The 27950-nt window shown below is 36.7% G+C and overlaps 2 protein-coding genes across 2 annotated transcripts; one reads left to right on the forward strand and one right to left on the reverse strand.

Moving 5' to 3' along the window:
* Window positions 1-17375: 17375 nt before the first annotated feature.
* Window positions 17376-20019, forward strand: LOC103443670 (exocyst complex component EXO70A1-like). Its single transcript, XM_008382564.4, has one exon. The coding sequence runs from the start codon at window positions 17650-17652 to the stop codon at window positions 19531-19533; it is 1884 nt and encodes a 627-aa protein (XP_008380786.2). The 5' UTR covers window positions 17376-17649; the 3' UTR covers window positions 19534-20019.
* Window positions 20020-20728: 709 nt separating this feature from the next.
* LOC103443671 (uncharacterized) lies at window positions 20729-23855 on the reverse strand. Its single transcript, XM_008382565.4, has 5 exons — window positions 23399-23855; window positions 22220-23138; window positions 21768-21863; window positions 21417-21553; window positions 20729-21161 (listed from the first exon to the last, which is right to left on the reverse strand). The coding sequence occupies exons 1-5, from the start codon at window positions 23599-23601 to the stop codon at window positions 20990-20992; spliced, it is 1527 nt and encodes a 508-aa protein (XP_008380787.1). The 5' UTR covers window positions 23602-23855; the 3' UTR covers window positions 20729-20989.
* Between the last annotated feature and the right edge of the window lie 4095 nt (window positions 23856-27950).

Raw genomic sequence — 27950 nt, forward strand, 5'->3', positions numbered from 1 at the left:
AAGTGGGATGGGATCATAGGAGTGACCTTCTACCTGTCTTTTTACGAAAAAAGCCTTTGAAACTGCATTTCATAATAAAAACAACTTGAAGCAGACTCTTGAAGAGCCATCCGTGATACGCTCTCATATCATTCTTATGTGGTTGTAAATGAGAAATTTAAAATTCGAATTTTAGTTCAATACTAATTTTTACATTGTCAAATTTCCGGAGGAGTGGAGGGCTAGATCAATTTCAGGTATATTTAGAAAGAAATTGTTATTGACATTTCAAAAATTTTATTTTGCATTCTAAATTTTTTATAATTAGAAAGAAAATTACACTTGTGAGGAGTGTAGAATAAGATTGTTGCAGTGTTAATAACTGTTCTCTATTTAGAATGCTTCCAACCGAATAAAATTACATTTAGTTAACTAAAAGAATTTTAATATTTTTAGTACAGTTAAAATCAATTTTTTACTTGTAAGTGAGATGTATTTCTCTTAGTACTACAGTATAGTATTATTTATCTTCACTTATAATTAAAATTCTTACATTCAAGTCTCATCAAAGATAAATTTGAATCACATTATTACATACATATTTATTAAAGGTAAATATATCATTTATAAAAAAAATAAAATTTTGACAATGAAAAGTCCGTTATTTTACTACAAAACCAGAGCCAAGTTACTAAATTACAAGGGGTGTGATATCCACACACCCCATTTTACTTCTCACACACCCTTCTAATTTTCAACCGTCGGATCGGATGAATTGAAGAAGATCAACAGATATAAATTAATAAGGGTGTGTGAGAAGTAATTTGGGATGTGTGGATAGCACACCCCAATTACAATATAATGGCCCAGTGCCGTTTAAACTTTAGCACGTATAGTATAAAGAATGGCAGTATTCTGTAGCTGGAGGAATATGTGGGGTACATTGGTCATTTGACAGCTCACAAAAGTTAGGCTTGGACAAGGTTCGGTGGAGACGTAGAGTTGGGTTCAACGACCGACTTGTTCGCGGGACCCACGCTTGAAAATGGCAAACACGCGGTGTTCCTCTTGTTTCCTTACATCGTGTCCTCGAGATTCGAGAATTGGGTTCGCACTTCGCACCCAGCACGTGATGCAAAAGTTTCCATTCAATTCCGGTTGGGCAATTTCGTTTCTTTCATACCACTGGCCATCGCGTTTGCCGCGTGTCCAATACGACTATATTCGGCGGATGGTCCACGCCTAAAATTGGAAATATTTTAACGTGTCCTAAAAAAAACACAGCTCGATATAATTATGTGTCGCCAAGTATATCTCAACGTGGAAAGATTTATTTATTTATTTTTATTATTATTTTTTTTTTCAAAATAGAAAGAGGAAGAAAGTGAGAGAGGACGTAAGTGCGGTGAGACGTGGTTATTTATTATTATTTTTTTTAATATTAAAAATATTGTAAAATCACCAGTAGTTTGAGATTTTAAAAAAAAGTAAAATTTGATTTGTGTGAAATTACATTACTGTCAAATTTGTTTTTGGCAAAAATCGAATATAAGATCTCTCACTTACAAGTGAAAAAGAATATCACTGGATCATAGTACTAAGTGGCTATTTATGTTCACTTATAAGTTATAATTAGAAGGATAAAAGTAATTTTACATGGTTTTGGTTGACAATCAGATTTTATTATTATGTAGTTTAGATAATACAGTAGTTGTATATTTAAAAAAAATTCACACAACTTATATTATGATACTTAGTATAACAGATCGTGTTCTGGTACACTTTTTTCCCAAGTTGGTAGTGGTTCGTGAGTGAGTGTTGCGAGGCCTGCATTCACGTGGACAATATGAAATTGTGATTAAAGTGAGATGGAAATTGCTACTTGCATTTAATTAAAGTTTATTTTTTGCATGTTTTGAATTGGAATTTTTTTTATTTGTCAAACACGTAAAACTAGTTTATATATCGACCCTATTTTGTGGATATATGGGTTTGCATTTTTTGTACGTAAAATGACAACGTTTTATTTGTTGGAAAACCTTTATTTCATGTTAGCCAAAGTGATTAGGAACTTGTTTTTGTCTTAGACTTTGTCCAACTCACCATTTAAACAAACTTATATATGCATGCCATGCGACATGAGCAAAGTCTATTGGTGGAACATATTAATTAAATCGAGTTAAGCTTCAGTATTACACATGGTAAAATCATACACGACACGATTTTATGAAAACATTAAGCATACTAATCAAGCCTTATAATTTTCGGTCTAGAACGCAATAATAACATGATTTTTAATGAGTTGAATTAGTATCTTAACTTGGTTTCAACACACAATACAAATATATATATATATATATATATATTATTTTTTGAAACGATACGATATTCATTGATTAAGAGAAACATACAAAACTTGAGGATAGTGTGGATAATATGCTTCGATATATATTTTTATTATCTCTTGAAAAGTCACTCATCCTAATATTTCATTGCTTTTGAGTTTGTATCGTTTTAGGTAACATGTTTGGATATGTTGTGCACATAATACAATTTCAAGAAAATTAAAGTATTATTCTCTGGGTTTTAGTTTAATTGGAACTATGGTTTTAAAATTTAAAACTTGACTCACCCCGACCGAGATCAAGGTATGCTGGCCGTCACGTGAGAGTGATGTAGCCATATGCATAGTGCGGAAGCAATAATAATAAGAAATATATGAATAATTAAAAACCAAACTACTAGAGTACACTACTAAACAGGAGGTGTTAGGAGTAAGATACAAAAGTAAACACTCCTAATCAGAGCATATAAAGTCTAGGTGCAGTCTAGTAGGACAAGTACTAATTATACAGTACCATAAGATGTCCTACAATTATTTAGATATGTCAGAACCGCCGAAGTCCTCAAAGCCACCAACAGCAAGCTTACCTAAAACCTGGAGGGGCGCAAAACAGAAAACGTGAGTGGGTAAAAACAAATGTTTTACAAAACCATTTCATTTATCAACATATCTAACCTCTCGCTGTAAAACATGTATAGTTTTTCCTAGAATCAAGATATACGCATATACACAAATATATAAGTAATCATATCACTTCAAATCATGTTTCACATAATCATCTTCATATGTATGTCATGCCAAGATATAACAGAGTAAGCAATTCAGGTTAGAATAATTTCATAGAAATATAACATGTTAGCCGAAACCCCTGTGGTAGTCTGTACGGCTGAATTCATAGCTCAACATCCATATAGCCGGAGTCACTACAATGACCTATTCGGCAACATACTACACAAGAGTCGGAACCAAATGAAAAGGTCTATACGACAATAATGGGTGTAATATAATCATGCTTAACACTACTCTCACATAATAGCTGGGCGATAAATCGCTAGTCACCTACGAGTTGGAACCACCTAAGATGGTCTATGCGACAAAACTATGCACCTAAATTGGATCCAATATGAGCATATAGTGCGGGAGGTGACATAATAAACAGGCATGTGCCATAACTCTGGCTAAATCACAATCACCCTAAGTACAGTTTTATGAGTTCAACATTATTCAATCACATATCGCATCATTGATGATTCACATAACCAAACATAACTTACCTAAGCTTACCTGAGCATCCACAGCACCACAATTATATATAATGCATCATATACCAATTCATGTACGAATTATAAACTTATATGCATGGCATTTATGGCATACTTTCATTTAAACACATATTTCTGGGAAAATATTAAGTATATAATATATATTGAAAATCAAAAGCCCATTCACTAGTATGTCGAAGGGTCGTAGCCCTCGAGTCGCCCTTGAACACGCTCGTCCTCAGGGTAAGTCTCACCTATATGCGAATTAACTATATAAACGTTATTTAAAGCACATAGGCAAAACTAGCTAATAACTTCTCATACAATGCTCAATTTTGGTATTTGAATATACCACAGTGACCTACACAACCTCAGGATCATCCCCAAATTTTTAGAATAATTTTTGGACCACCCACACGCTGCCATGCGCAGGCCAAGTCACGGCCAGACGCACCACCCATGTGCGGGCACCTTCCAGGCACGCTGAAGGCGTCAGTTAACACCGTCAGGAATATTCCATCAAATCCCAACATATACCGTTAGATTCTTAACAGCGTCAGCCAACGCCGTTAGCATATTCCTTCAAAACTGACGGAATATTCTCTGTCTTCTCTGACGAGTCGCCGATCGCCGATGACTTCACCGGTTTCTGGAAATTTACATAAATCGTCCTAACTTCTTCATTTTTGCACCATTTTCAACATAATTTGTACCATTTTAAAGATCTCAACAAGACAAACAAAACTATACTTGCCCCGACCTCCAACTCGTCAAAAATTCGCTGGAAAAAGCCTCGATAATTCTGGTCAAATTTGAAACTCTTCGTTCTCACGATTCCGACGTCCAATTCCTTTAAACGAAGTACTCCAAGCTTCGTAAGGACCTCCTTAAGCTCCCTACAAACTTGAAATTCCCTGAAACCAACATATTTACGTCCACATGAACAATGCTAAATTTATGGGTTACGGGTTTTAGGGTTTTTCGAAGCATTCACATCCAACAAAGGTACCAATGAACTCAGGAGGTTACAATGAGCAAGAATCTTACCTTTAAAGCTTCGATCCGTGCCTGAAATGGAGAGTTCGAAGGTTGTTCGTACAGGAGATGAGAGAGCACGGGAGAGAAGAGAGATAATGAGGTTTGTGCGTGTGTGAGTTCCACATAGGTCACCAACCAACCAAGGAAACAACATCTAAGTCTCAATATGTCACACATACATACACACTACAATTTCCCCATCCAAGGATAAAACTGTCATTTCACATTGTCGAAAATTAAGTATTCGGGACGGGCTATGACAAAACTCACTAGTATTGGCTCATGAACTTTTCACAATGTGGAGTAATGGTTATTTTTAGTCACACCATCACAAATTTCTTTCAAAATAAAATAATTAAAATGGACAAAAATATAAGAAAATTCTAACAAATTAGTTATAAGAATTATTACCATACATTGTAATAAGTTTAGGAATTAATACTCGATGATGTTTAGTACAGGGACCGATACATCCACAGATCATTACTCCAACTACCTTTTATTTAATGAGAAAACAAATAATTCAACTGAGTGAAAAGGATAAATGCGAAATGAAACCATAAAAGTTACCAATGGTTTGAGTTTATACATTGAGGCATGATAAGTTTAACATGTTTTATATGGGTTTAAATTAATTTCACACAATTTAACTCCAGATAAACATAAATACGATAAAACAGGGCGTGTTTACATTTTAAAAAATATATATATATATATATATTATTAAGGAGAAGGAGGGTTAAAAATTAATACAATAATTTATGGCAGGAGATAGGTAAAAATCTAATACTCTATGTGATGACCCGTCCCTATTTTCTATGTAATTTTATCCCCGAGTGTGTAAAATGATGTTAATGCCCTGGTTGGCTAAGTGTCGTGGATTACATATGCAGTTTTAAATTATTTTCTCACTATCGTAGTTAAATTGGCCTCGACATCACGAGTGCGTCAATGCAAGTTAGACCTGAATTGGAGTCGTAACGAAAAGTTATGAATAATTAAAGTGCGCAAACTGGTATAATTATTTTCACGGGTGTATTAATTAATCGGTGTTGGAGACACTGATAGAGTAAGTTAGATTACGTTTTTACGAAACTTTATCACTTTTCTTGTTGAAACTTTGACCCGTGCCTATCCTTGTCCACCAATTATTTTATTTCCTATTTTCTCTAACCAAATTAGATTATATCTCTCATTTTCTTCTGCTCAATCAAGAACTATCTCTCATTCTCGTATATTATTTTTCTTCCTACTCGCACCCGAGCCACCATCACTGATTGAACCTACAAAGACCACCATAGTGTTTATTTTGACCTCACGAACCCAGTTATACCACCTGATTGTCAAACGGACGAGTTTTGACTCGCTAACTTGGAAGCATCGATTCTGTGCACTTTACTCCGACGTAATTCGGACAAGGTTGCAAGGTTTTAGCACATGGCGAAGCTTATATTCAACTCCATAGGGACCCTGGACTAAGTTTGGAGTGGAGTTGACGTCGGATCAAGTGAGTTCGAGAAGTTTCAGTTTTGGCCGAAGCTTTCGAGGGATTTTCAGGCCATTTTCCATTTGATTTTAGACTCTCAAGAGGTACAAACTTGTTCTTCTCCTCAAGAGCTTCAAATCCGTATAAATTTCATGGATTTTGGTTGAGAAATGACAAAGATATAAAGGTTTGAAAATTTACACAGAATCCAGCAATATTTTCCAGAAACCGACAAACCAGAAGGCGGCGCCAGCGACGGCACACGGTGAAGCTCACCGAAGAAGAAGGTGAATATTCTGACGGCGTCAGGTAACGCCATTACTATTTAACAGAATATTTCGTCTATTTTGACATAATATTCCTAACGTCCGTTAGGGTTTCGTCGGCACATGTCATGCACGTGCGTATGGTCATGGGTTGGACAGCGCGTGAGGGCTCGTATGGCCTCAGGCCGGCGAATGGTTGTCATGTGCGGGTTCGTGACTTCGAGAAATCATTTTCGTATATTCGAACCTTCCATTTGAGCAAACTATGAGAAGTTTATCCTAGATTTTGGTTTATGTGCTATTTTAATTAATTGGAAGTAGTTGTTTTGCATATAAGGGAGACCTACCCTGAGGACGAATGCAGACAACCGAGGCTAGGGGGCTACGACCTTTCGACATATCAATGAGTGGGCACTTGTTTTCTTGTGTGTGTGTGTGTGTGTGTGTGTAAACTTCACTGTTTCCAGAAATGTTTTAAAGTTGATTTATGCATAGCATGCCTTGGCTTAATTGAGTTATATTTAAATATGCATTGTTATGAGATTGTGAATATGCCATATAATCCTATGAGAGGCACAAGTAAGTTTGGGTGAGTTGTTATGTGATTAAAATGTACCCATTTTTTATATAAAATCCATTCAATCTTTTCTCTAATCCATTTTTTATACTTATATGGGTACATTCTATTTATTTGAGAATGTATTAATGTCAAGTTTAATAGAAGAAATTTAATAATGTTATTAAGTCTAATATCTTTTTCTTTTTCTTTTTTAAGTTTTTGAAAAATGTACTTATGTTTTGGTACAATAATTGAAATTTAATAATGTTATTAAGTCTAATATCTTTTTCTTTTTCTTTTTCTTTTTTAAGTTTTTGAAAAATGTACTTATGTTTTGGTACAATAATTTTTTGGTTAGTTTTGATGGACGTATCCGTGTGTGTGTGTGTGTGTGTATGTAATATATTGGAGAGTATAATTCATATTTAATATTTTTATTTCCATAAATTATGAATTTTATTTAAAATCTCATTAATATAAATAACTACAAATTTTATTTTTAATTTAAAAATATAATAACCTTTATAGAAATACATTATTACATTAATGTCAAGGATTTCGATAAAAAACTAAAAACCACGAAGATTTCAGTCAAAGAAAATTGGTAGTTAGGGATCGCATCTAAAGTGTCCCTTTTCTTTAGAGATGCTCTATGTGTTTACATATTTATTTTGTCTTTTATCCTTTTTTCAAAAGGATTTTATACATTGGAAATGGATCATTTCTGAATCCCTTCCACCAAATCATCTCCATCAAACAATCTGAACTTTTAAAATCTAATCTAACAATTAAAGTTATTATAACTTTTAAAGTAGATCTCTGTTTATAACCGTTAAATTAATTTTCAAGAGCTTAAATTAATTGATGAGAATGATTTGTTGGAAGAGATCTGAAAATGATCCCTTTCCTTATACATTTTACTCCATCGGGTCAATCCAGTTGACTATCCTTGAAGGTTCCTGGAAGTTTCCCGTATGATTGGACTTAATCATTTAATTAAAAAGAAAACTAATGAAAAGGGCTTGAAAACTTTAAGTTTTAATGATAAAGACAAAATAAAGGGTAAAGTGAATAGTACCATGATTGACTTTTTAGTGTAAAAATGTGGTTTTTCGTTAAAGTGAACAGTACTTAGTGCTTTTCGTTAAAGTTCCCTTAATTAAAAGCCTATTTCAATTTTCTAATCACACCATTTGACTGGTTAGAAGCATCATCTTTAAATTAACTCACCTTATTACTTCATGCATTATTATAAAAATATTTCTCAAATCTTCCACGCGGTTTGTTGCTCACCCAACCAATCTTTTAATTAAATCGCCTTATTTGTATATTCAAGCATATTAATTGACATTGGCAATTCCGGCAAAAACGAAAGACCATATAATATTGAAAATGTCACATAGATTCTTCCTTGTAATATTGGCACGTGTTGTTACTCCATCTTAAAACAGGGCGCATTAATTTTGCCCTTCACCTACATTATAACACATAAAAAGTACAACATTAGCAAGCGTTATGATGAGAAAAAAAATCAAATTCCGCTCATATCCATTTGGAAAAGAGTAGAAAGAGAATAAATGATAAATGAGTAATTCCCACTTTACTACTTTTTTTTTTATTTTCAAAAAATGGATCACTTGGTGGCTTCGTTATTGCAGTCATCATTCCAGGGGCTAAAAAGACTCACAGAGGCATTTCGGTCTCACCCTAGCCACCATCGTGCGATTCATCAGTGCCAAGTTTTGCAAAAATTGTACTTTACTGCACTTACTTTTTTTGTCTCACTTTCATACCTAAAATTTGATTTTTTTTTTGCCACTTTGATACTTTTGTTAGCCTAATTGTTAATTTTTCTGTTAATTGATGACGTGACAAGATCTTTATCCACTAATTCATGCCACATAAGCTCACAAATCTTTAAAAAAAATGAAAACTAATGAAAATGGCTTGAAAACTTTGAGTTTTAATGATCATGACAAAATAAAGGGTAAAATGAATAGTACCATGATTGACTTTTTAGTGTAAAAATATGTTTTTTCGTTAAAATGAACAGTACTGAGTGCTTTTCGTTAAAATCCCCTTAAAAAAAAAAAGTTATTCACACTATACTATTCTCAAGTTTCGTCATAATCGAACTTTATTACATTTACTTTTTTCACCTCACCCTTCATACCTAAATTGATGATGTGTCATAGTTTTTGCCCAACTTAATTTGACACGTGTAGTGACAAAAATAAATATGTATTAGAAATCAATTATTTAATAAAAAAAATAGAAGTATGAATTTGGGAGTACAATGTAACTGTAAATATGAAAGTGAGACGAAAAAAACTAAAGGTAGCAAAGTATGAATTTCGCAATGTGTGTGAGTAGTAAAGTGGAGCCAGATCCTGTCACGTCATCAATTAACAAAATAGTTAACAGCTAGGCTAACGAGAGTATCAAACTGACAGAAAAATTAAACTTCAGATATGAAAATAAGACAAAAAACAAGTATAATACAGTGCGATTTTGACAAAACTTGACAGTAATAAAGTAAAAATTACTCATAATAAATATAATGAATTTTAGTTTGAAACGCCAATAAAGGGTGTATTTATACCGTGAGAGAGAGTACTTTTTTAGATAACAGTCTCATGAAACACATTAAAGCAAATGATTAGGGAGTCAACCGGTTGTTATGGGGATGGAAAACGCACAGAAATTTCACCACAAACATTTGTACATATTACTCTCTGTTGACCAAGCCAAATCCAGAGAGAGAATTGACTAAGCAGCAAGCATGGAGAAAACGTGGTACCTTTCATATCATTCTTTACTCTTTGATGGAACGTCAGGTCACCCATCACCCATAACCCATCACAATAAATAATTAAATATTGCCGAATAAAGTAAGAAAATTGGAAATTCTTTTAATTTTTTAGGTATTCATCAATTTACTTCCTGAACTTATGATCATTGACCAATTTTCTCTCTCAACTTTAATTTTGGCCAATTTCCCCGCTAAACTCTCATAATTAGTCAATTTACACCCTACTGTTAATCTTTTTAATTTTTCATCTATTCTTTCGCTAAGTAGGTATCTGCATGACTGTCTTTGCAAACAGTGGAGGAGGGAGGCGTTGGCGGTAGTCGCGGGCTCAACTTGGAGAAAAGGAAGAGCAAGAGAAAGTTCAAAGAAAAGGAATAAGATAGAAGGTGTAGGGAAAATAACTTTTTTGCCCTTTAAAGGCTCATACGAATACCTACAAAGGAAAAATAGATGGAAAATTAAAAAAAAAATTAACACTAGGGTGCAAATTGACTAATGATGAGAGTTGAGGGAAGAAATTGACCAAAATTAAAATTAAAAAGGAGGAATTAGCCAATCCTTAAAAGTTCAAGGGTAAATTGATGAATACCTCTTAATTTTTAGGGCACATCACATGGCAGATGTTAGTCGTTTGATTTTGTATATCATCGATTTAATTATTTAATATTTAGTGTCGTATTAGCGAAGCCAGCAGGCATGCATATCATATCATATGGTTGGTTGGTTAGTGGTAACTTGCACGAAATTTCCTTGTGTCTGTCTAATGCACTACAATCTACAAGTTTGGCATGAAACATTCAAAGTCTTTTGAATCAACATCGTAGAAAATCAGAAAACGCCAAGTGACAGGGACAACCATACTCGTTTTTTCAACTTTCGGGTTTGAACGCTTGGTTTTTCATTCTGGTATTATAAAATGTGGTCTCTTCTTAGTATGTGTTTGGAAAAACGAGTACAACTTTAACGTTATGTTTGGACGAAAAAATTAAACTTGATATTTAAATAAAAGTTAGAATTTATCAATTTACATGCATCAATTTTGTTTGTTTGAATTCATAAGAAATTTAGAATTTTTGTGTGGAAAAAAAATGGAATTTGGAACCTCAAATTCTTAAGTTTAAATTCCATGTAAATAGATGTTATTTCTCAATTTATAAATTGAGACTTTAAAAATAACAAATTTCGTATTCAATTACATTTTTTTTAGGTTAACCAAACAAGAAAATTCACAAATTCTAGAAAATAAAATCCCGTCATTTTAAAATTCCTTAGTAATCTTAAATTTTTTCATCCAAATATAATGTAATGTTATGTAGCACTCAATAATATGAGTGTATTAGTCGTTCGATTTGATTTTCAGAATTGTCAATTTTCTATCTCAACTAGTTATTTTTCGTAGCCCTCAGGGCCACCTCCCATTAAAAAAAAATTGTAAAAGAACTACCAGTTTTCTAATTTTTTTATGATATAACAGTAGTATTCAAAATAAAATTAATTTGACTATTATAAAATTAAAACCGCACCGCACAGTTTGAATTTGTGAAATTGCAGAATAAAAGCTGCAATGTATGTAGCATACATCATGAGCTTCAAGTTGTTGGAGTTAAGGTTTTTTATTCTTTTTTGATTAAAAAAAATATTTTTTTTCTAATTATAAAGGTCTGAAAATCATGGGCTTGTGTAATTGACCTATAGTTAATTAGAGTTGTGATATTCCCACCCCGGTGTTTTATTTCCCCACCCACCTTTTTATGAATTTTTTAATTACAAATTTATCAATTTGTAAAATGACTAATAGGGACCTTACTTACTCCTTTTTGCATTAATTTTTTTTTTATAAAAAAAGAAAAGAAAAGAAAAGTTTAGAAAATTTGTCTCCCATAAATCCTAACTCATTATTTTCATCCCCTTTCATTCAGAGAAAGCAAAATCGTTCAGAGAAAGCAAAAAGAATGAATTTAGAAGATGACATTTCTATGGAACAAGTAGATGACTATGTTTCCGTCGAACAGGTAAAAGATAATTTTATGCGGACCATCTTGATTTGTCGACATGAATAATTGAAGCATAACTTTGTGACTTTTAATTTGAATTTGCATTAGGTTATGGTACAATTTGTTTCATGTTTTCGTATGAGAATTCCTAGAATTCGTTGGCATTGTTTTAATTAGGTTAGGGAAAATTTTACAATTGGTTAATTGATATCGAACCTGTTAGCGAGGGCTGGGGAGGTTCCACCAACAGCGTCACAATCTTGCTCTGAATCTTTGCCTTTTAGTAAATTTTCCAATTGGTTAATTGATACCGAACATGTCGAAGTGCTTTACAGAAACCTGAATAGGTTATGTAATCACTAGGATTATCAGCCTTTAGAAAGGCAAAGGCATCATCCTCTGTCAGCGAAGCTCTTCGTAGTTGGTACTGAATTGTGAAAATTTATCCCATTAGAAACAGAACGGACAACAATGTGACTGAAAAAAGTATACAGGCAATGAACATGTATTGCTGCTGCTGCTGTATCCGAGGTTGTTCCTTTTTGGTCAATTTCGTTTATGGTTTATCACTGGGGTTTTTTGTTTTCTGAGTTATTGGGGAGTAGCTTCATTAAATTTTAGAGAAATTTATCTCTAATTATATATAGGATTATTTTAGGAATAATAGTGGGTGAGAAAATAACATTTTAATTTTTTAACTTTTTATAGTGGGTGTAAATATAACGTGGGTGGGGAAATAAGACAACGGGATGAGTTTAGTAGCTCTCGTTAATTAATAAACATAAGATTGACTAAGTCCAATACAAAAAATAACTCTTAACATATGCTTGATTATTATGGAATTCATAGATATGTGAGGAATCCGCTCCTCCTGCACGGAAGGTGTATGAAGAAATACTTGAATGAAGGATACTGTCGCTGCTACTGCGCTGCTCTCGCCATATTTATCTTTTGATGGTAATCAATCTTTTATTAATTACCATCAAAAAGTAGGAAGAGTATAAATGAAAGATTAAATAGTAGGATACCAATTAACTATTAAAAAATAGAAAGGGGTGTGGGAAAAGTAGTTAAGGGTGTGTGAAAATTACAACCCTATAATAAATATCACTTATTTATATGATATATAATTAGTTAAATTCGCTTAGTCTACTTAGGCGCTAATGCATAACGTTTTGTAGAACCCTGCTCATTAGACAATTATATAATGGAATTATAATATATAAATGATGCTTAAAATCCTCCATCAAATATTCTGATTAGTCTAAATTCTCCTTTGAATATTTCGAGTAGTCTAAGTCCTCATTCAAGTATTCTGTTTAGTACAAATCCTCATTCAAATATTCTAGATAGTTCTCTATAAAGTGAGGTCACCTAGGTGAATGAAGTATTGTCTAATCCTCTTGCATACCATGGACTTAGACCTCGAACGGTTGTCAATAATTTCTAGGACCTTTTGCCCTTTCAAATTTCGCACCTCTCCTCAACAATTCTTGGTTTTGTCACTGTCCCAAAGTGATTGGGCACAAAGCAAAATGTCCCTAGAGTGATGATAAACTCTCCCCGCTCTCTTCTCCCTACTCACTTTTCAATAGTTTTTAATACCAATTTTACCTTCTTGTAAAGTGACATCTAAGGACCAAAGTAGAAAAAGAAAAAGAAAAAAGAATTCTCTTCTATGTTCACTAGCCTATACTGCTGTAGAATTAATATGGATCTGCAAAATCTTCAAAGATATAGCCCCTCTAACGTTCCTAAACTTTGGTGTAACAATGTCTCTACCCTTTCTTTGGCATCTAATACAGTATCTCATGCTCACATAAAACACGTGAAAATAGATTACCACTATATAAGAGAACTAGTTTTGGCAAATTTGGTTAAAGTTTAGTATGTCAGTACTCAGCATCAAATTGCTAATATTCATACTAAGTCACTATCCAATGCCAGATTCAAGTTTCTACCGTCTAAGCTTTCTTTGGGTTCCCTTCTGATTAGCTTGAGGGGGTGTAAGGGGACACCTCATACTTAGATATTTTAGTTAGTTTGGACAGCTGTAAATTGGTTACAACTGTTATGTAACTAATCCTTGTGTTACTTAGTTAATCAAGTGTAATTAGTCACTAAGCTTACTTAGCAAATACAAACAAATATTTTTATATTTCCACTTTAAGTCAACCCTTCTCTGTTTTACAGGCCATACAGCTGCAAAACAACAAAAATTAAAATAAAATAAAATGAACATCATACAGCTGGAAATATAGGTTTGCCAAAGAAAACTCAAAAAGTCCAATTAAATATCGACTTTCGAAATAAGGAACTGCCTTGACGAAAGCGGCCCTTTTTATATAAAAAATAAAAACAAGAGAAATGTCATGAAACAGTTGTAAAGAATTGAGCCATTCTATGACAAAATATTAATTTTCAAGTTCACACATTAAGGCCCATTTGTAGAGAATCAAGGTCCCAAATCCGGTTGGGCCAATTTTAAGTAAGGGCCCGACAGCTTCCAATCTCTCACTCGGATGTCGTTTCTCTCTCCTCCATTCCCCGTTCTAAAACTCTTCGTTTAGCGTCGACTAGACATCACTTGGGAGCTAGGTGGCTGTTCACCGCTTCGAGTAATTCTTAGTTGGTTTAGGTAGGAAGGGCCTAGACGCCTGCCTAGACCAGTCTAAGCACTCGTCAATGTTACGATTCTCACTTAGAAAATAGATAACTTCTATTTTTGAAACGTGGTTACTGACTGGGACACGCCACTTTACTAATTTTGATAAAGTGGTTTCACATTTTTTGGGAAACAAATTTTGTAGCTAATGCCTTAACTAGACAAATTCACTCGTTACAAAATTTACATGTTTGAAAGTATAGTATTCTTAATAAGACGTATAATGTTTTTATGTTTGATTGTATTGGAACCAGCTGTCTCTCATCAAATGAATTACTTTCTCAAAAAAAAAAAAAAAAAAAAAAAAACTAACTGCTCGAGCAAAACTAGAGATCACTATTGGGAGATAAACTCACTTGTAACTAAAGACGCTATGTGAAAATTATGTATTAAACGAATAATGCACTTTTTTTTTTTGTGAACAATTGATATTATCTACACTAAGGGAGGTGGGTTAAGCCTCACAACGGTTTTAGCAATAATGCGGTTCAAATTTGTTTCTAGCGAGAATCGAACTTAAGACATTTCACTTATCAATCGAGAAAAATACTATTAGACTGTGGTACTAAGTAGTGAATAATGCACTTTTTAAACGGAAAACGCCACTAAAACTTAAACGGCCTTCCCCTAGGTAGACAGCAAGGAAATCATTTGATTGATCTCCTTAAATACTGCCTGCAAGACTCGTGCAACTCTGAAAATTGAATCTTTTTTTATTTTCTCCCTTCTAGATTTTTCCTAGCAAATAGTGTGCTGTACTGGTAACCTCTACGTAGCCAACCGCACACACCATATACTACTCCAAAAATACTAAAATAATTAATATTTTATTTTTTTGAAAAGACCAAACTCCACAAAAATATACTCCATGATCTTGTTACAGCTTAAAGTATTGTGTTACGCTCCCTTCAAAACCAATTTATTAGTTTTTATTAATTTAAGATTATCAACTAAGAATATCGTTGTATAAATAATAAAATTACTAATAATGCAATTATACGATTGATATTCTTAAAGAGGTGCAAAATGTTGCATGTGTAAGTGCAAAACATGCATGCACGTGAATGTCGTCGGTAGATTAGTTGACTTCATTAATTTCATCATTAAGTTCTTTATTACTATTATTATTAATTTAGTTAATCAATTAGTGTATTAATTAGTTAATCATAGACAACAGAAAACTTAGGCCAGCCAGTGCTTCGCTGGCGTGTATGATATCTTATGCAGAGCTTGCGTCTGTCAGCGATTAGAAGGCCTTTTTCGAAAAATACATGGGCTGGTATCTTATGGAGGCCCAAGCCCAAGTCGAAGAAGAGTGGTGCTCTTACTATGGGCCTTGATTGCGGATGCATTATATACACAAATTTAATTATTTAAACATTTTAATGACAATTTTGTCTAGTTCTTTAGGTATTTGATGTTCTAGTGCTTCAATTTCAAGACCAACTCTGAACCTTGTTTACTTATAACAAATAAGAAATTGCCACATTAGTTATTTAATGTTACGGTCTATATTTTTTTTATATTTGTAGGTGAGATGTCTAAGATTCGAAGTAGAATCAAATTACCATGGTCAGCCCAATGTGAGACCTAGATCACTCCCTCACCTGTGCATATAATATCGTATGTATTAAAAAAGAAAAGAAAAGAAAAGAAATTATCACATTAATTGGTAATTAACATGTAACCGAGGAGGAATTAGTCTAGATTGACGCTTCGCTTCTTGGTAATTTCATTCTTCATGTTTTTCAAATCTTTCTCTATTGTAGAGTTTGACTGTCGTTCGGTCTTTTTTTTTAATAATTTTTTATGCAAATGATATTCTACACTAATTCTTCTATTAATAAAAGAGAGATTCAAATTTTGGGAGCAAAGAGTCACATTGCTTTGACCAACTTATCTTAAGTTAAGATGCGCTGATTTATTTATTTTATATTTTTGTATTACTAGCTAGTCCAAAAACACTAAGCGAGAGGGGAAAGAAATTGAATCCAAGACAGAGTGAGTTAAAAAAAAGGCCCTAACTGATAACGCACTTACAAGTTACAATATATGATGATTTCTAAATGAGTAAATAAAAGGCTAAAACTTCACTTTGATTCAACAAAAATGTCACTTTCCAAAATTCCTTCAAAGTGCCAAGTTCGTTTGTGTGTTGTGAATTATTGGGACAATTTATTCAAAAACTCTCGAATGCCTTGGTTGAAGAAGCAGGTACACGGCCGTCAATATACATACGTTGAAGACGGAAGAGTAATATTCGTGTTTGATTGCTTAGAGTTTGAATGGAATGGTCAAAATTCAACCCCAATCAAAGTCTATATGTTGTCATCCGTTTTCCTTTCGTTCTTCTTCACTCTTTCTATCTTGTTCTCTTGGGTAACGTCTTAGCGGTAATCTTCTTGTGTTCGCCTATGCGTTTGCCTTACATTAACACAAACACTTCTCAATTTTCCAATTTTCTTTTGTAATATAGTGATGTTTTACAATAATGGTTGGGAGGAGGATTACATAATGGAAAATATGACATCAAACTTGTTATTTACAATTGAAAACTTAAATGTTCGCACTTACAATTGAAGATGAACACTAGTAGAGTGTAGTACTCGTTCAACAATTTAACAATTTGACAATAGAATAAAAAAGATTAATCATGTGTTGTACATCTCCATGATATATTTGGGATTCATTATGATCCTAAGTTATAATTGTACCAGAAAAGGGAAATACTATGATTAGTCACATGTATAATGATTGATTTTTTATTGTAGATACATATAGAGGGGTTCACTGTGCCCATGCATATCTACGACCAGTAATAGGCACAGTTTATTTACGTGCAACCAACCGTAACTAAAACTCGTAATCATCACAATAAGCATCTATAAATAAAAAAAAATTTGCATACGCATTTTTTTGAAGCCTTAACAAACACTATTCAAACGTCTTGAACCAATAATACAATGACACGTGCTAGTAACATAAATTCACCTCTATGAGTCGAACACCGGCGGCAAAAGAATTCCCCAAGTGTTTCGGACAGTCATGCTACTCGAAGTAAGGAAAAGTCCAAACTGTCAAAAATCTTCAAACCAAAAATTTAACAAAATCCCACAGCTGCCTTTTTTGAAGGGAAGGACAACTATCATCCTATTTCCCTCAACTCCCCATTCTTTCCCCCAAAATTTCAATTCCCCCCCTCCCCCCACCATCACCGCAAGCTCGAAAGTCTGCGTTTCATTTCATGGAATCTCCACCGCCGCCGCCTTCGCTTCAAGAGCTAGACGCGGCGGAGAATATTATTCTCCTCTGGGACTCCACGGCTTCCGAGGAGGCCCGAGAGCGAATGATATTCGACGGCCACCGCGACGAAATCGATCGCTACTTACAGGCCGTCGATGAAATCCAACGCTCTCTGTCCTCAGCCACGCTTGCTTCAGAGGGCGAACAGTCCAAGCTCAACTCTGCCATCCAGATCGCCATGGCTCGGTTGGAGGACGAGTTCCGCAACATCCTCCTCAGCCACACCACTCCCATCGAGCCTGACTCGTTTTCCTCCGCTGATCCGAGCTCGTCAACTCACTCCTACGTCGCTGATTCGAGCTCCGAGTTCGAGGATTACTCTGCTGAAGACAACGGCGGTTTGACCACACCTAAGGCCTCCTCCGTCTCTGCCGGTGACGTCGATGAGCTTCTCCAGCGAGGCGATTCGTCGAACACTTGCAGCTACCGGTCCGCCAGCAGCATCCGCGAGCTCGATCTCATTCCCTCCGATGCGGTATTCGATCTCCGCAACATCGCTGAGCGGATGATTGCTGCCGGCTACCTCCGCGAGTGTATTCAGGTCTACGGCGGCGTCAGGAAGGGGGCGGTGGACTCGAGTTTCCGGAAGCTAGGGATTGAGAAGCTGAGCATCGGAGACGTTCAGAGGCTGCAGTGGGAGCAGCTGGAAACCAAGATCCGACGGTGGATACGCGCCGCCAAGGTCTGCGTGAGGACTGTCTTCGCCTCCGAGAAGAAGCTCTGCGAGCAAATCTTCAATGGCATCGGCACCGCCATTGACGACGCTTGCTTTATGGAGACAGTCAAGGGCCCCGCGATTCAGCTCTTCAACTTCGCCGAGGCCATCAGCATCAGCCGGAGGTCGCCCGAGAAGCTCTTCAAGATTCTCGACTTGCATGATGCTCTGATGGACTTGATGCCAGATATCGAATCGGTTTTCGAATCGAAATCGTCGGAGTCGATTCGGATTCAGGCGGTGGAGATCTTGTCGAGGCTGGCGGAGGCAGCGAGGGGAATTCTATCTGAGTTTGAGAACGCCGTGCTTCGCGAACCGTCTAGGGTTCCCGTCCCGGGCGGAACGATTCATCCATTGACTCGGTATGTGATGAATTACATCAGTTTGATATCGGATTATAAGCAGACTTTGCATGAGCTTATTGTGTCGAAGCCCTCCACGGGGTCGCGGTACTCCGGCGACCCCACGACTCCTGATATGGAGTTCGCCGAGTTGGAGGAGAAGACCCCTCTGGCTCTGCATTTGATTTGGATTATTGTGATTTTGCAATTTAATTTGGATGGCAAGTCTAAGCACTATAAGGATGCTTCAATAGCTCACTTGTTTATGATGAACAATGTTCATTACATTGTCCAAAAGGTGAAAGGGTCCCCGGAATTGAGGGAAATGATCGGAGACGACTACTTGAGGAAGTTAACCGGGAAGTTCCGCCAGGCAGCTACTAGTTACCAGAGAGCTACTTGGGTAGGGGTGTTGTATTGTTTGAGAGACGAAGGGTTACATGTTAGCGGGAGTTTTTCTTCCGGGGTGTCGAAGAGTGCATTGAGAGAGAGGTTCAAGTCATTCAATGCTATGTTTGAGGAGGTTCATAGGACCCAAGCTACTTGGTTGATACCGGATACTCAGCTTAGGGAGGAGCTAAGGATATCTATTTCAGAGAAGTTGATCCCAGCATACAGGTCTTTCCTTGGGCGGTTCAGGAGCCATATAGAAAGTGGGAAGCATCCAGAAAATTACATTAAGTATTCGACCGAGGATTTGGAGATGGCTGTATTGGATTTCTTTGAGGGGTACTCGGTATCCCAGCACTTGAGGAGGAGATCTCAGTGAATGTGATCAAATTGAAGTTAAGTTTTGCAAGTTTAGAAACTAGGACACATTCTTTGAATTTTTTGGGGAGTTTTTGGGTGATGATGGTGCTGGTCAGTCTGGGATTCATTGAGCCTTCCATTTCATTAAAAATCCTACATAGTTCAATATTCTGTTGATTGGGGGAGGTCAGATTGTTTTACGAAGATCTCGGTTGTATCTCTACAAAGCGGCCAAGTCTACACGCCCGAATGCTTCTGCCCTGTAAGCATGTTATTTATTATTACTACCACAATCTAGATTTTGTTTCATTTGTTCATATTCGAATTGTTGTGCGTGTGCGTTGTTCCATTTTTTGTTTTAATATCAAGAAGCCGTTTCTTATAGTAGTAGCTCCAGGTTACTTGTATACCATGTCATATATTTTAGCTTTTGATGAGGCAGATTTCCGAAACACACTTCAGATTTATAACTTTTCTAGAAATGAATGAGTTAGTTTTATGTTAACCGAAAGTTGTTCGTATAAATATTCGCCATCACTCTGCATACGCATAAATTTCAACCGAAATGCGTATTTACATACAGTTACTTGGTTCCTCTATCCCCTTCGGTTTTCGGGTTAAGGTGCCTATGCCATCTCTCTTTCGGTTTTCGGTATGTGAAACGACTCGGCTTTTGTTGTATTGGTTTTGTTTCTTATGTAATATGTTGATTAAGTTCACTTTGATAGTTTTCTGTATCTTACTAAACGGATAATTACAGATTGAATTTCGCTCCATAAACGTAGCGATGTTTGGATAGGGTGATGTTATAACGGAAATTGTAACGATATTGGTTTAGTATAGCAACTAGCTCTTAGTGTAGCGATGTTGCTCTTCCCGTTGTTGAAACAGCTGCCAATTACGCAAACACCAGAAAGCCATGTGCACAAGATTAACCGGTGATTTTGCTTCTTTCGTTGCTCGAAAGTAAAATGTCTTCGACTAAATTTGCGTACTACCTCGCAGGCATAACGCCGATTTAAGCCCTGAACTCAAACCGAGGGAATGCACTGAATGAATATGTGAACCGCCAATGAAATTTCTACTTTTGAATACAAGCGATACTATTATTTAAAGTTACATTGGGAAAGGAAAGTGAGTTTGAACGCAGGATGCAGTGAGTCGAAGGCCATAATCACGAGTCGAAGGCTACAATCACCAGAACAATCGACCACTTGCAAACCACCAATGATATTATCACAAACAAACACAACAAATCTCCTTTACCCACCTTTCTTCTACTCGTGCGAAGATTCAGGAACCAATTAAACAAATACATTAAGGACTAAAAAGCAAACATTAAATTAAGCGAACTAATTTTATAATCTCAACATACAAATTTCTATGCCATGATCCGTGCTCCTCTGTGTATCATGTGTTCCCGAGCAGCTGGAAATTGTTGCAATGCCAACAAATATTCCAGCTGGGTTCTGTTTTTACTCTATCTTGTCTTCTTCATCGTTGCCATTTGAGGCCCCATTGCTGCCTTTCACCGGTCTAGTCTCCAGCGCACTACCAGCATCCTTAGCAGGCGTTAGGGCCGGTTTTATGAGTGTCAAAGTCGTGTCGTCCTTGTCAAACTCTTCGCTATCTCCAGAGTATGCATATCTTGTCAAAAAAGGAAAATAGTGTGGGGACATGGTCATTAGATAAAACAAGGACCAAGGACGCGTTCAATAGTGTTGAAACACCAGACATGTGATTGGGATGGCAGTTAATAAAAGAGATAATTCATGTACCAACCGAAGGATTCGAGAGTTTTCAAGTAAATTATGGGAAACGTCCCATGTGGCATGTTATACACGAACAAAGTTTTGTACGTTAGGATGAACGAAGAAGAATCATGGAAGCCATGTATTTTACCTTGTTGAGGTCTGCGATGGTGTCCAAAGAATGCAGATGACGCATAGGAGAGAGAAAGATAAAACTTGCCAGAAGGCAGGGACGATCCATGCGTTCTGCCACTGCTCATTGTAAACATCATTTGATTTGAAATACAGCTGCAGGTACAATGTTGAAAAATATCAAACGTGTAATAACTGAATTAAACAAATTTAAAACAAAGAAAGTTGCGTGTGAATGGATTCAACAGATGCAAATCATTTTGCGCAAGTAAAAATTATCCTGACCATGTCAAATCCACCACCAAATCACAAATACTTTATACTTTTCTCTCTTCCTAGGAAAGGTCATGGATGTAGGTTAAAAGATCACCTCATAGCATATCCAACCCACAGACACAATGACAGTTACTGCCAACGCATTGGTAAACTTCCTGTAAATGTCTAGTTTAACCATCATTCGCCTAGCCTGTCACAGAACAAAAGCAAGAAAAAGTAATCAAGGTAGCTGTATGTTAAAGCTCTTCGATTCACAATACGCAGCACGCTTAATCCCTTGCATAGGCACAAACATGACAGTTACAGGATCAACTATTAAGACCTGATGGCAATGATTGGGTAAATTACAATCAAGTACATGTACGATGTAGCCGGCATATACCACATCTGTAGACGAATAGTAAAGGTTGGTTCTCATATTTCCCATAGATTCAACTTCAAGCACCTTTATTCTTTCATTTTGGTGAAACGGAAAACATAAGTTGAACAGATTATATTTGAAAAGCTAATAATTCACTGATATCATTGGAATGAAAATTAAGGTACCTGAAGCTTTTTCAAAGTTGCAGAGAGGGAAGTAAATATCCAAAGAATGAAGAACGCATCCAATACTGCCACAGGAAGAACCAAGAACAATCTTGCCTTCCCAGAAAGATCACTTACTGCACCAACATTTTCTACCATCTCAAGAACCTCAGATGCTAGGAAGAAGGTCAGTCCCAGCAAAATCACCTTTGATGTAAGCCCACCAAGGGAAGGCCTCACAACACCATAGCCCATAGAGACCATTAAAAGTATCACACGTGCTACCGTGCGCTTGACTGTCCCAAAGGTAACAGCCCATACAGTTATCCCAGTTGGCCTGACGCCTGTCTCGTTGAATTCAGCATACTCAAAATACCACAAAGCCATCTCTAACATACCGAGTGTTATTACCAGAGTGATGCAGTTCTGCAACGGGAAAACTTCTCTCCAGAATCTTGCATACTGTGAGAACCAACCGATCCCGAGTATGACAAAGGCAAATGACATGAACCCATAGAAATTCATAAAAGGAGCCATTCTACCAGGTAAATACCCAGTAGGATTTTTCCATATAGTTTTCCCCTCCACAACCACATCCTTAATACTCAGATCACAATGAATAAAATACAAATTGTACATCCCGGTTTTCGTAATCGGTATGGATTTGGACGGCAATGTAGCAACTTCCTCATGTTCTTCAAATGAGACACCAAAAACCTGGGGCCAACCTGGATTCTCAGTCGACTGGCGGTGAATGATCTCTCCTTGTGCACACACCCCCAATTTTGCCAGATCCCCTGAGCAACATACTGCTCTTTGACCGCCATAAGCTGAACCCCCAATGGTCTCTCTATCTTCCACCTCAAAAACAATGGCATGGACTGGCCATGAGCTCAGGTTTGCAGATTCTCTGCTCCTCCGAAACGTAACCTTTTCGAAGCTGGTTTCGAATTACAAAAGCAAATCAGATAATGGTTTTGTACAAACAGGGTGCAACAATAACACATGAATTGGGTTAATCACTTTGAATAGTCCCAGTAAAAAAGCTGTTGACTTTCTACTAACCAAGTAATTTGCGAACCCAATAAATCAAATACTCAAATGAACTCAATTGTGCATCAGATCTTAGCCGATTGCAAGTTAAAACTGGAGAAGTAAAGAGAGTGAAATGGGGAAATGGAATTCTATGATGTACTTTACCGTATGAAAGAGTCGCCGTTGACAGAGTCGGAGGCGGACTGAGCAGGGGAAGAAGAGTAAATTCCCTCGCTGCCGCCGTGGATGACGAAGGCGCTGCCTTTGGTGGCGAATCTCTCAGCGGCGTACTTGTGGACCGATGCCTCCGCGCTCAAAACGCAGAGCAGAAACGCAAGGAGAGCAGGAGCTGGAGAGCACCGCATCATAAATTCAAATCCCTAATTCCCAACTCTACAAAATCTCGAATCTGAGAAGGAAGTGGAAGCTTCTCTGTGTGTGGTCTGTGAAATGAAATCGGATCTATTTTTGTATACTCACTCTCTCTGCGTGTAGTGTGTGCTAATTCAACTTAGGAGCTGCTGGGATCATGCTAAGTATGTTTAATTAATTAATTAGTGTTTTAACGTTTTAGGTGGAGAGAGTTTCGTGTGGAATGCACGCATGGGGTGGTTTTCATGTGAGTGGGTTTAGAGCCGGTTAGTCAGCATAAACGTCGGTGACAGTGTCTGATGATTAGGGATGGGCAATGGTTATGTGGGTGGGTAACCGCGGTTAATTTACCCATAACCGTTTAAGCTCATACCCGTATAACCGTTTACCCGTTGGGTAATTGCTTAAACGGTTATACCCATACCCATAACCGTTTATAAACGGTTAACCATACCCATAACCGCATACCCATTTAACCGTAACCGTTTAATACCCGTTTACCCATTTATCCTTTTTAACCCGTTTATCTTTTCTTTTTTTACCATTACCCTTTTTCACCCGTCTACATATTTTTAACAACTTGAAATTTTTTTAAAAATTGTCATAATTTTTTTTTTTGACAATTAAACACCGTTATAGGTACATTCATCGTACATTTCCATATTTTAATTTTTTAAGTCCTTATACCATTCCAATAATTGAAATAATAGTTTACGTACGATATTTTTAACTATTACCAATGAAGGTAAATATAATATTTGCTAAGTATTATTGGGTTACAAAAATTGTTTAGAAGACATTTCTGTCAAAGCATTTATGTCAATTTCACTGTTACCCGCAAGGAATTTAAATTAATTTGGCCAATTCCTTGATGATGAGAATCATCATTCCTGTAGTAGTGTTATTGAGAGAATGACCGATGAATTCCTTGCTAATTTATTGGGTGCTAAGTATTATTGGATCGAGAATATGGTTTGTGTTAATTTTACATATATAAAATAAATGGGTAAACGGTTACCCGTTTATAACCGTGGTTAATACCCATAACCGCCCATTTAAATTTCGCGGGTAAACGGTTATACCCATAACCGTTTATTTATCTAAACGGTTACCCATAACCGTAACCGTTTAATTTAAATAGACGGGTAACCGCGGTTACCCATAACCAATGGGTATTTGCCCATCCCTACTGATGATTATTATTACTAGTATATGTACACATTGTGTGAAATTTTTTATTCTTATTCTTAAAATAAAAGAAGAGATGAAGAGAGTGAGAGAGAACACGGAAGTGGGGAGTGAGGAAAAGAGGGTTTTTTATTTTTTATAAAATTAGAGAGAAAAAGTGGGGAGTGAAATTATTGTACTGTTATTAATAGTTTCAAAAATAAAAGTTTTTGATATGATTGTAAACTTTCGCTGTAAGATCCCACATCGACCAACGGAGATGGGGAGATGGGGTGATGTGCCTTATATGTACATCTTCCCCTCCCTATAGCACGAGACATTTTGGGAACTCATTGGCTTCGGATTCTATCGGAACTCCGAAGTTAAGTGAGTTCGGGCGAAAGCAATCCTAGGATGGGTGACCCACTGAAAAGTTCTCGTCTGAGTTCCCAGAAACAAAACCGTGAGGGAATGGTAAGCCCAAAGTGGACAATATCGTGCTACGGCAGAGTCGAGACTAGGATGTGAAAGAATGGTATCAGAGCCATTCTATCGTTCGGTGCGGATGTGCTGGCAAGGACGCCGGGTTCCCCTTAAGTCGGTGCGGTTGTGCTGGTGAGGACGCCGGGTTCCCCTTAAGTGGGGTGGATTGTAAGATGTCACATCGACCAACGAAGAGGGTGTGATGTGCCTTATATGTACATGCTTCCCTCCCTATAACACGATGCCTTTTGGGAACTCACTGGCTTCGGATTCCATCGAAACTCTGAGGTTAAGCGAGATTGGGTGAGAGCATTCCTAGGATGGGTGATCCCCCTGGGAAGTTCTCGTGCCGAAACCCAAAAACAAAACCTTGAGGCCCCGTTTGGCACACTGTATAAGACATCGGATAATATTAATAATACGGAGTACGGTGTTTGGTGTCCAATTGTATTAAATAGCCACCGGATTAAACAATCCGGTCCCACCTACTTTATACGGTAAACACCCGCTTGTTTATCCTTTCCAAAACCACGGGACAGTTTAGTCGGGTCCTTCCTTTCCAGACGCAGCCGTGTCTCTGCTCTAGCATAGCCGTCCTTCTCGACGGTGATGATGTTGCCTCCCACATGGTCCTTAGCCTCCGTGACTATGACAATCGGAACGACGTCGCCGTGCTTGGTAGCCAGCACCTGAGCGATGCAGAGCCCACTGATTCCACCGCCCACCACCACGCAGTCAACAGAGGTGAACATCTTCTTCTTCGTTTCCCCTCCCTTTCTTCTTCCCCCTCCTTCCCACAAATCCCAAAACCCAATTCCTTTGACGGCGAACCTGCAAAGCAGAAACTAAAAAAAAAAAGCAATGGAATTTGAAGAAGAAGAAGAAGAATATGGGGAAGAAAGAGAAGGATTGGGAAATTCAAAGATTTGAAGAAGAAGAAGAAGAATACAGGGAAGAAAGAAGAAGAAGAACCTGGTTGTAGCTAAGCGAACCCAGTCCTCCTCTCCTCAATACTTTTGCTGGGTTGATTTGTAGCTAAAAAAAAAAAAAAAGAGAAGGATTGGAAAAAAAAAACGATGAGAATTTGAAAGGTGGGTTTTGCTGGGTTTCTTGTTGCTGCCTTTGTGGTGGGGTTCGTTCAGGGAGCAGACGGGGAAGAAGAACAAAGGATAGAGAGGGAGGGATTTTGGGGGGTTTGCGGCGGAGAGATTTGGGAACAAAAGAGAGGATTTCAGTTTTTTTTTAAATTTTATTTTAAGTTTGATTCCTCCTATCCGGTATAATACCAAACACAGTATAAATAATACGGTTATTTGTCCGATATTGCACCAAACGCCGGACTAATTTAGTAAGTACTATCCGGTGGCTATTTATCATATCCGACAGAAATAGTTAGTACAGTCCGAGCTGCCAAACGAAGCCTGAGGGAATAGTAAGCCCAAAGCGGACAATATTGTGCTACGGTGGAGTTGAGATTGGGATGTGACATCCGCAATTTGAATTTTCGTAAACAAGTATGCAGTCGTCTATTTGGCTGTCAAGAAAACAGAGGAAACGAGAAAACTACATTTTCTTCTATTTCATCTTTGTACAATACACATTTTTTTGTCTTAAATCTCCAGAGTTTGTAAATATTTTGGGGGGTTTAGGGTTCAAGAGAGAGTGAAGAGAGTGGAGGAGGGTCGACGTGTGATGTTGTGCGCTTCGGTGAGGGTGGTGAGAAGTGTGAGCGTGAGGGGGATTTTGGGTTGGAAGTGTGCTCGGGTGGGGAAGACGAACTGGGTTTTGGCTTTTTTTAATTAATTATTTTAATTTTTAATTTTTTTATTAAGTGTTTAGCCACTTGGCATAAATGTGCCAGTCACGACAGTACAAATAGGGACCTTTATTTACCACATCATCACTTAACGGTTTACTTAACAGATTTTCTAACGGATGTCTGAAATTGAAATAAAATGATAAGTAAATGTATGAAAGTGAAATGTTTTAAAGATGTTGTAAGAAATTGAAATCGATCCCAAACCTGAGGCGGTAAAATGTAATTTACCCTTGGTTTTTTTTTTAATTTTTTAAATTAGAGAGGAGAAAATCAGGCTTAAACAAAAAAAATAGCAAGATTTTGTTTTGTGAAATTACGTTGATGTCATTAACTATTTTGTTGTGATAGAAGATAAAAATGTCTTTTCATCATCTTATGATTAATGATTTGTTTGTTTGTTTTGGGCAGTTATGTGATGATGCCGTGAAAGTCAATGTGGCGGTGATTAGTTTTTTCATTAATAAAACCGGACTCTACCATAAATTATAGACGGAATTGAAAAAGCACCATATGAACATTATAAAAGTGTGGAAGGATGGTGAAATAGTAAAAACGCATCATGCGTTACAGTAAAAGAGAATCGGCTATTACCATATATTCTTGCCATACTTAGGTGTCAGATAATTCTCAATTCCATGATGAAATTGCAAGTGTACGCGGCCTGGACCCATAAAGCAATTAGATTGAGTCTCTATATTTCCTGTATTAGTGATCAATCTGTAAAGGGTCCAGGCCGAAAACACGAGCAATCCCAAAAGACAAATATTCTTGCTGTCCAGTAGACTTCTTTGATCTTCTTTGTTTCGTCAAAAGGTCTATGAACAAACTAAATTCGGGTTCCCTAGAACTTTTGAATCCACAAAAAAATGGTGAAGC

The sequence above is a fragment of the Malus domestica genome, chromosome 09 (assembly GCF_042453785.1).
Source record: "Malus domestica chromosome 09, GDT2T_hap1".
Classification (NCBI taxonomy): domain Eukaryota; kingdom Viridiplantae; phylum Streptophyta; class Magnoliopsida; order Rosales; family Rosaceae; genus Malus; species Malus domestica.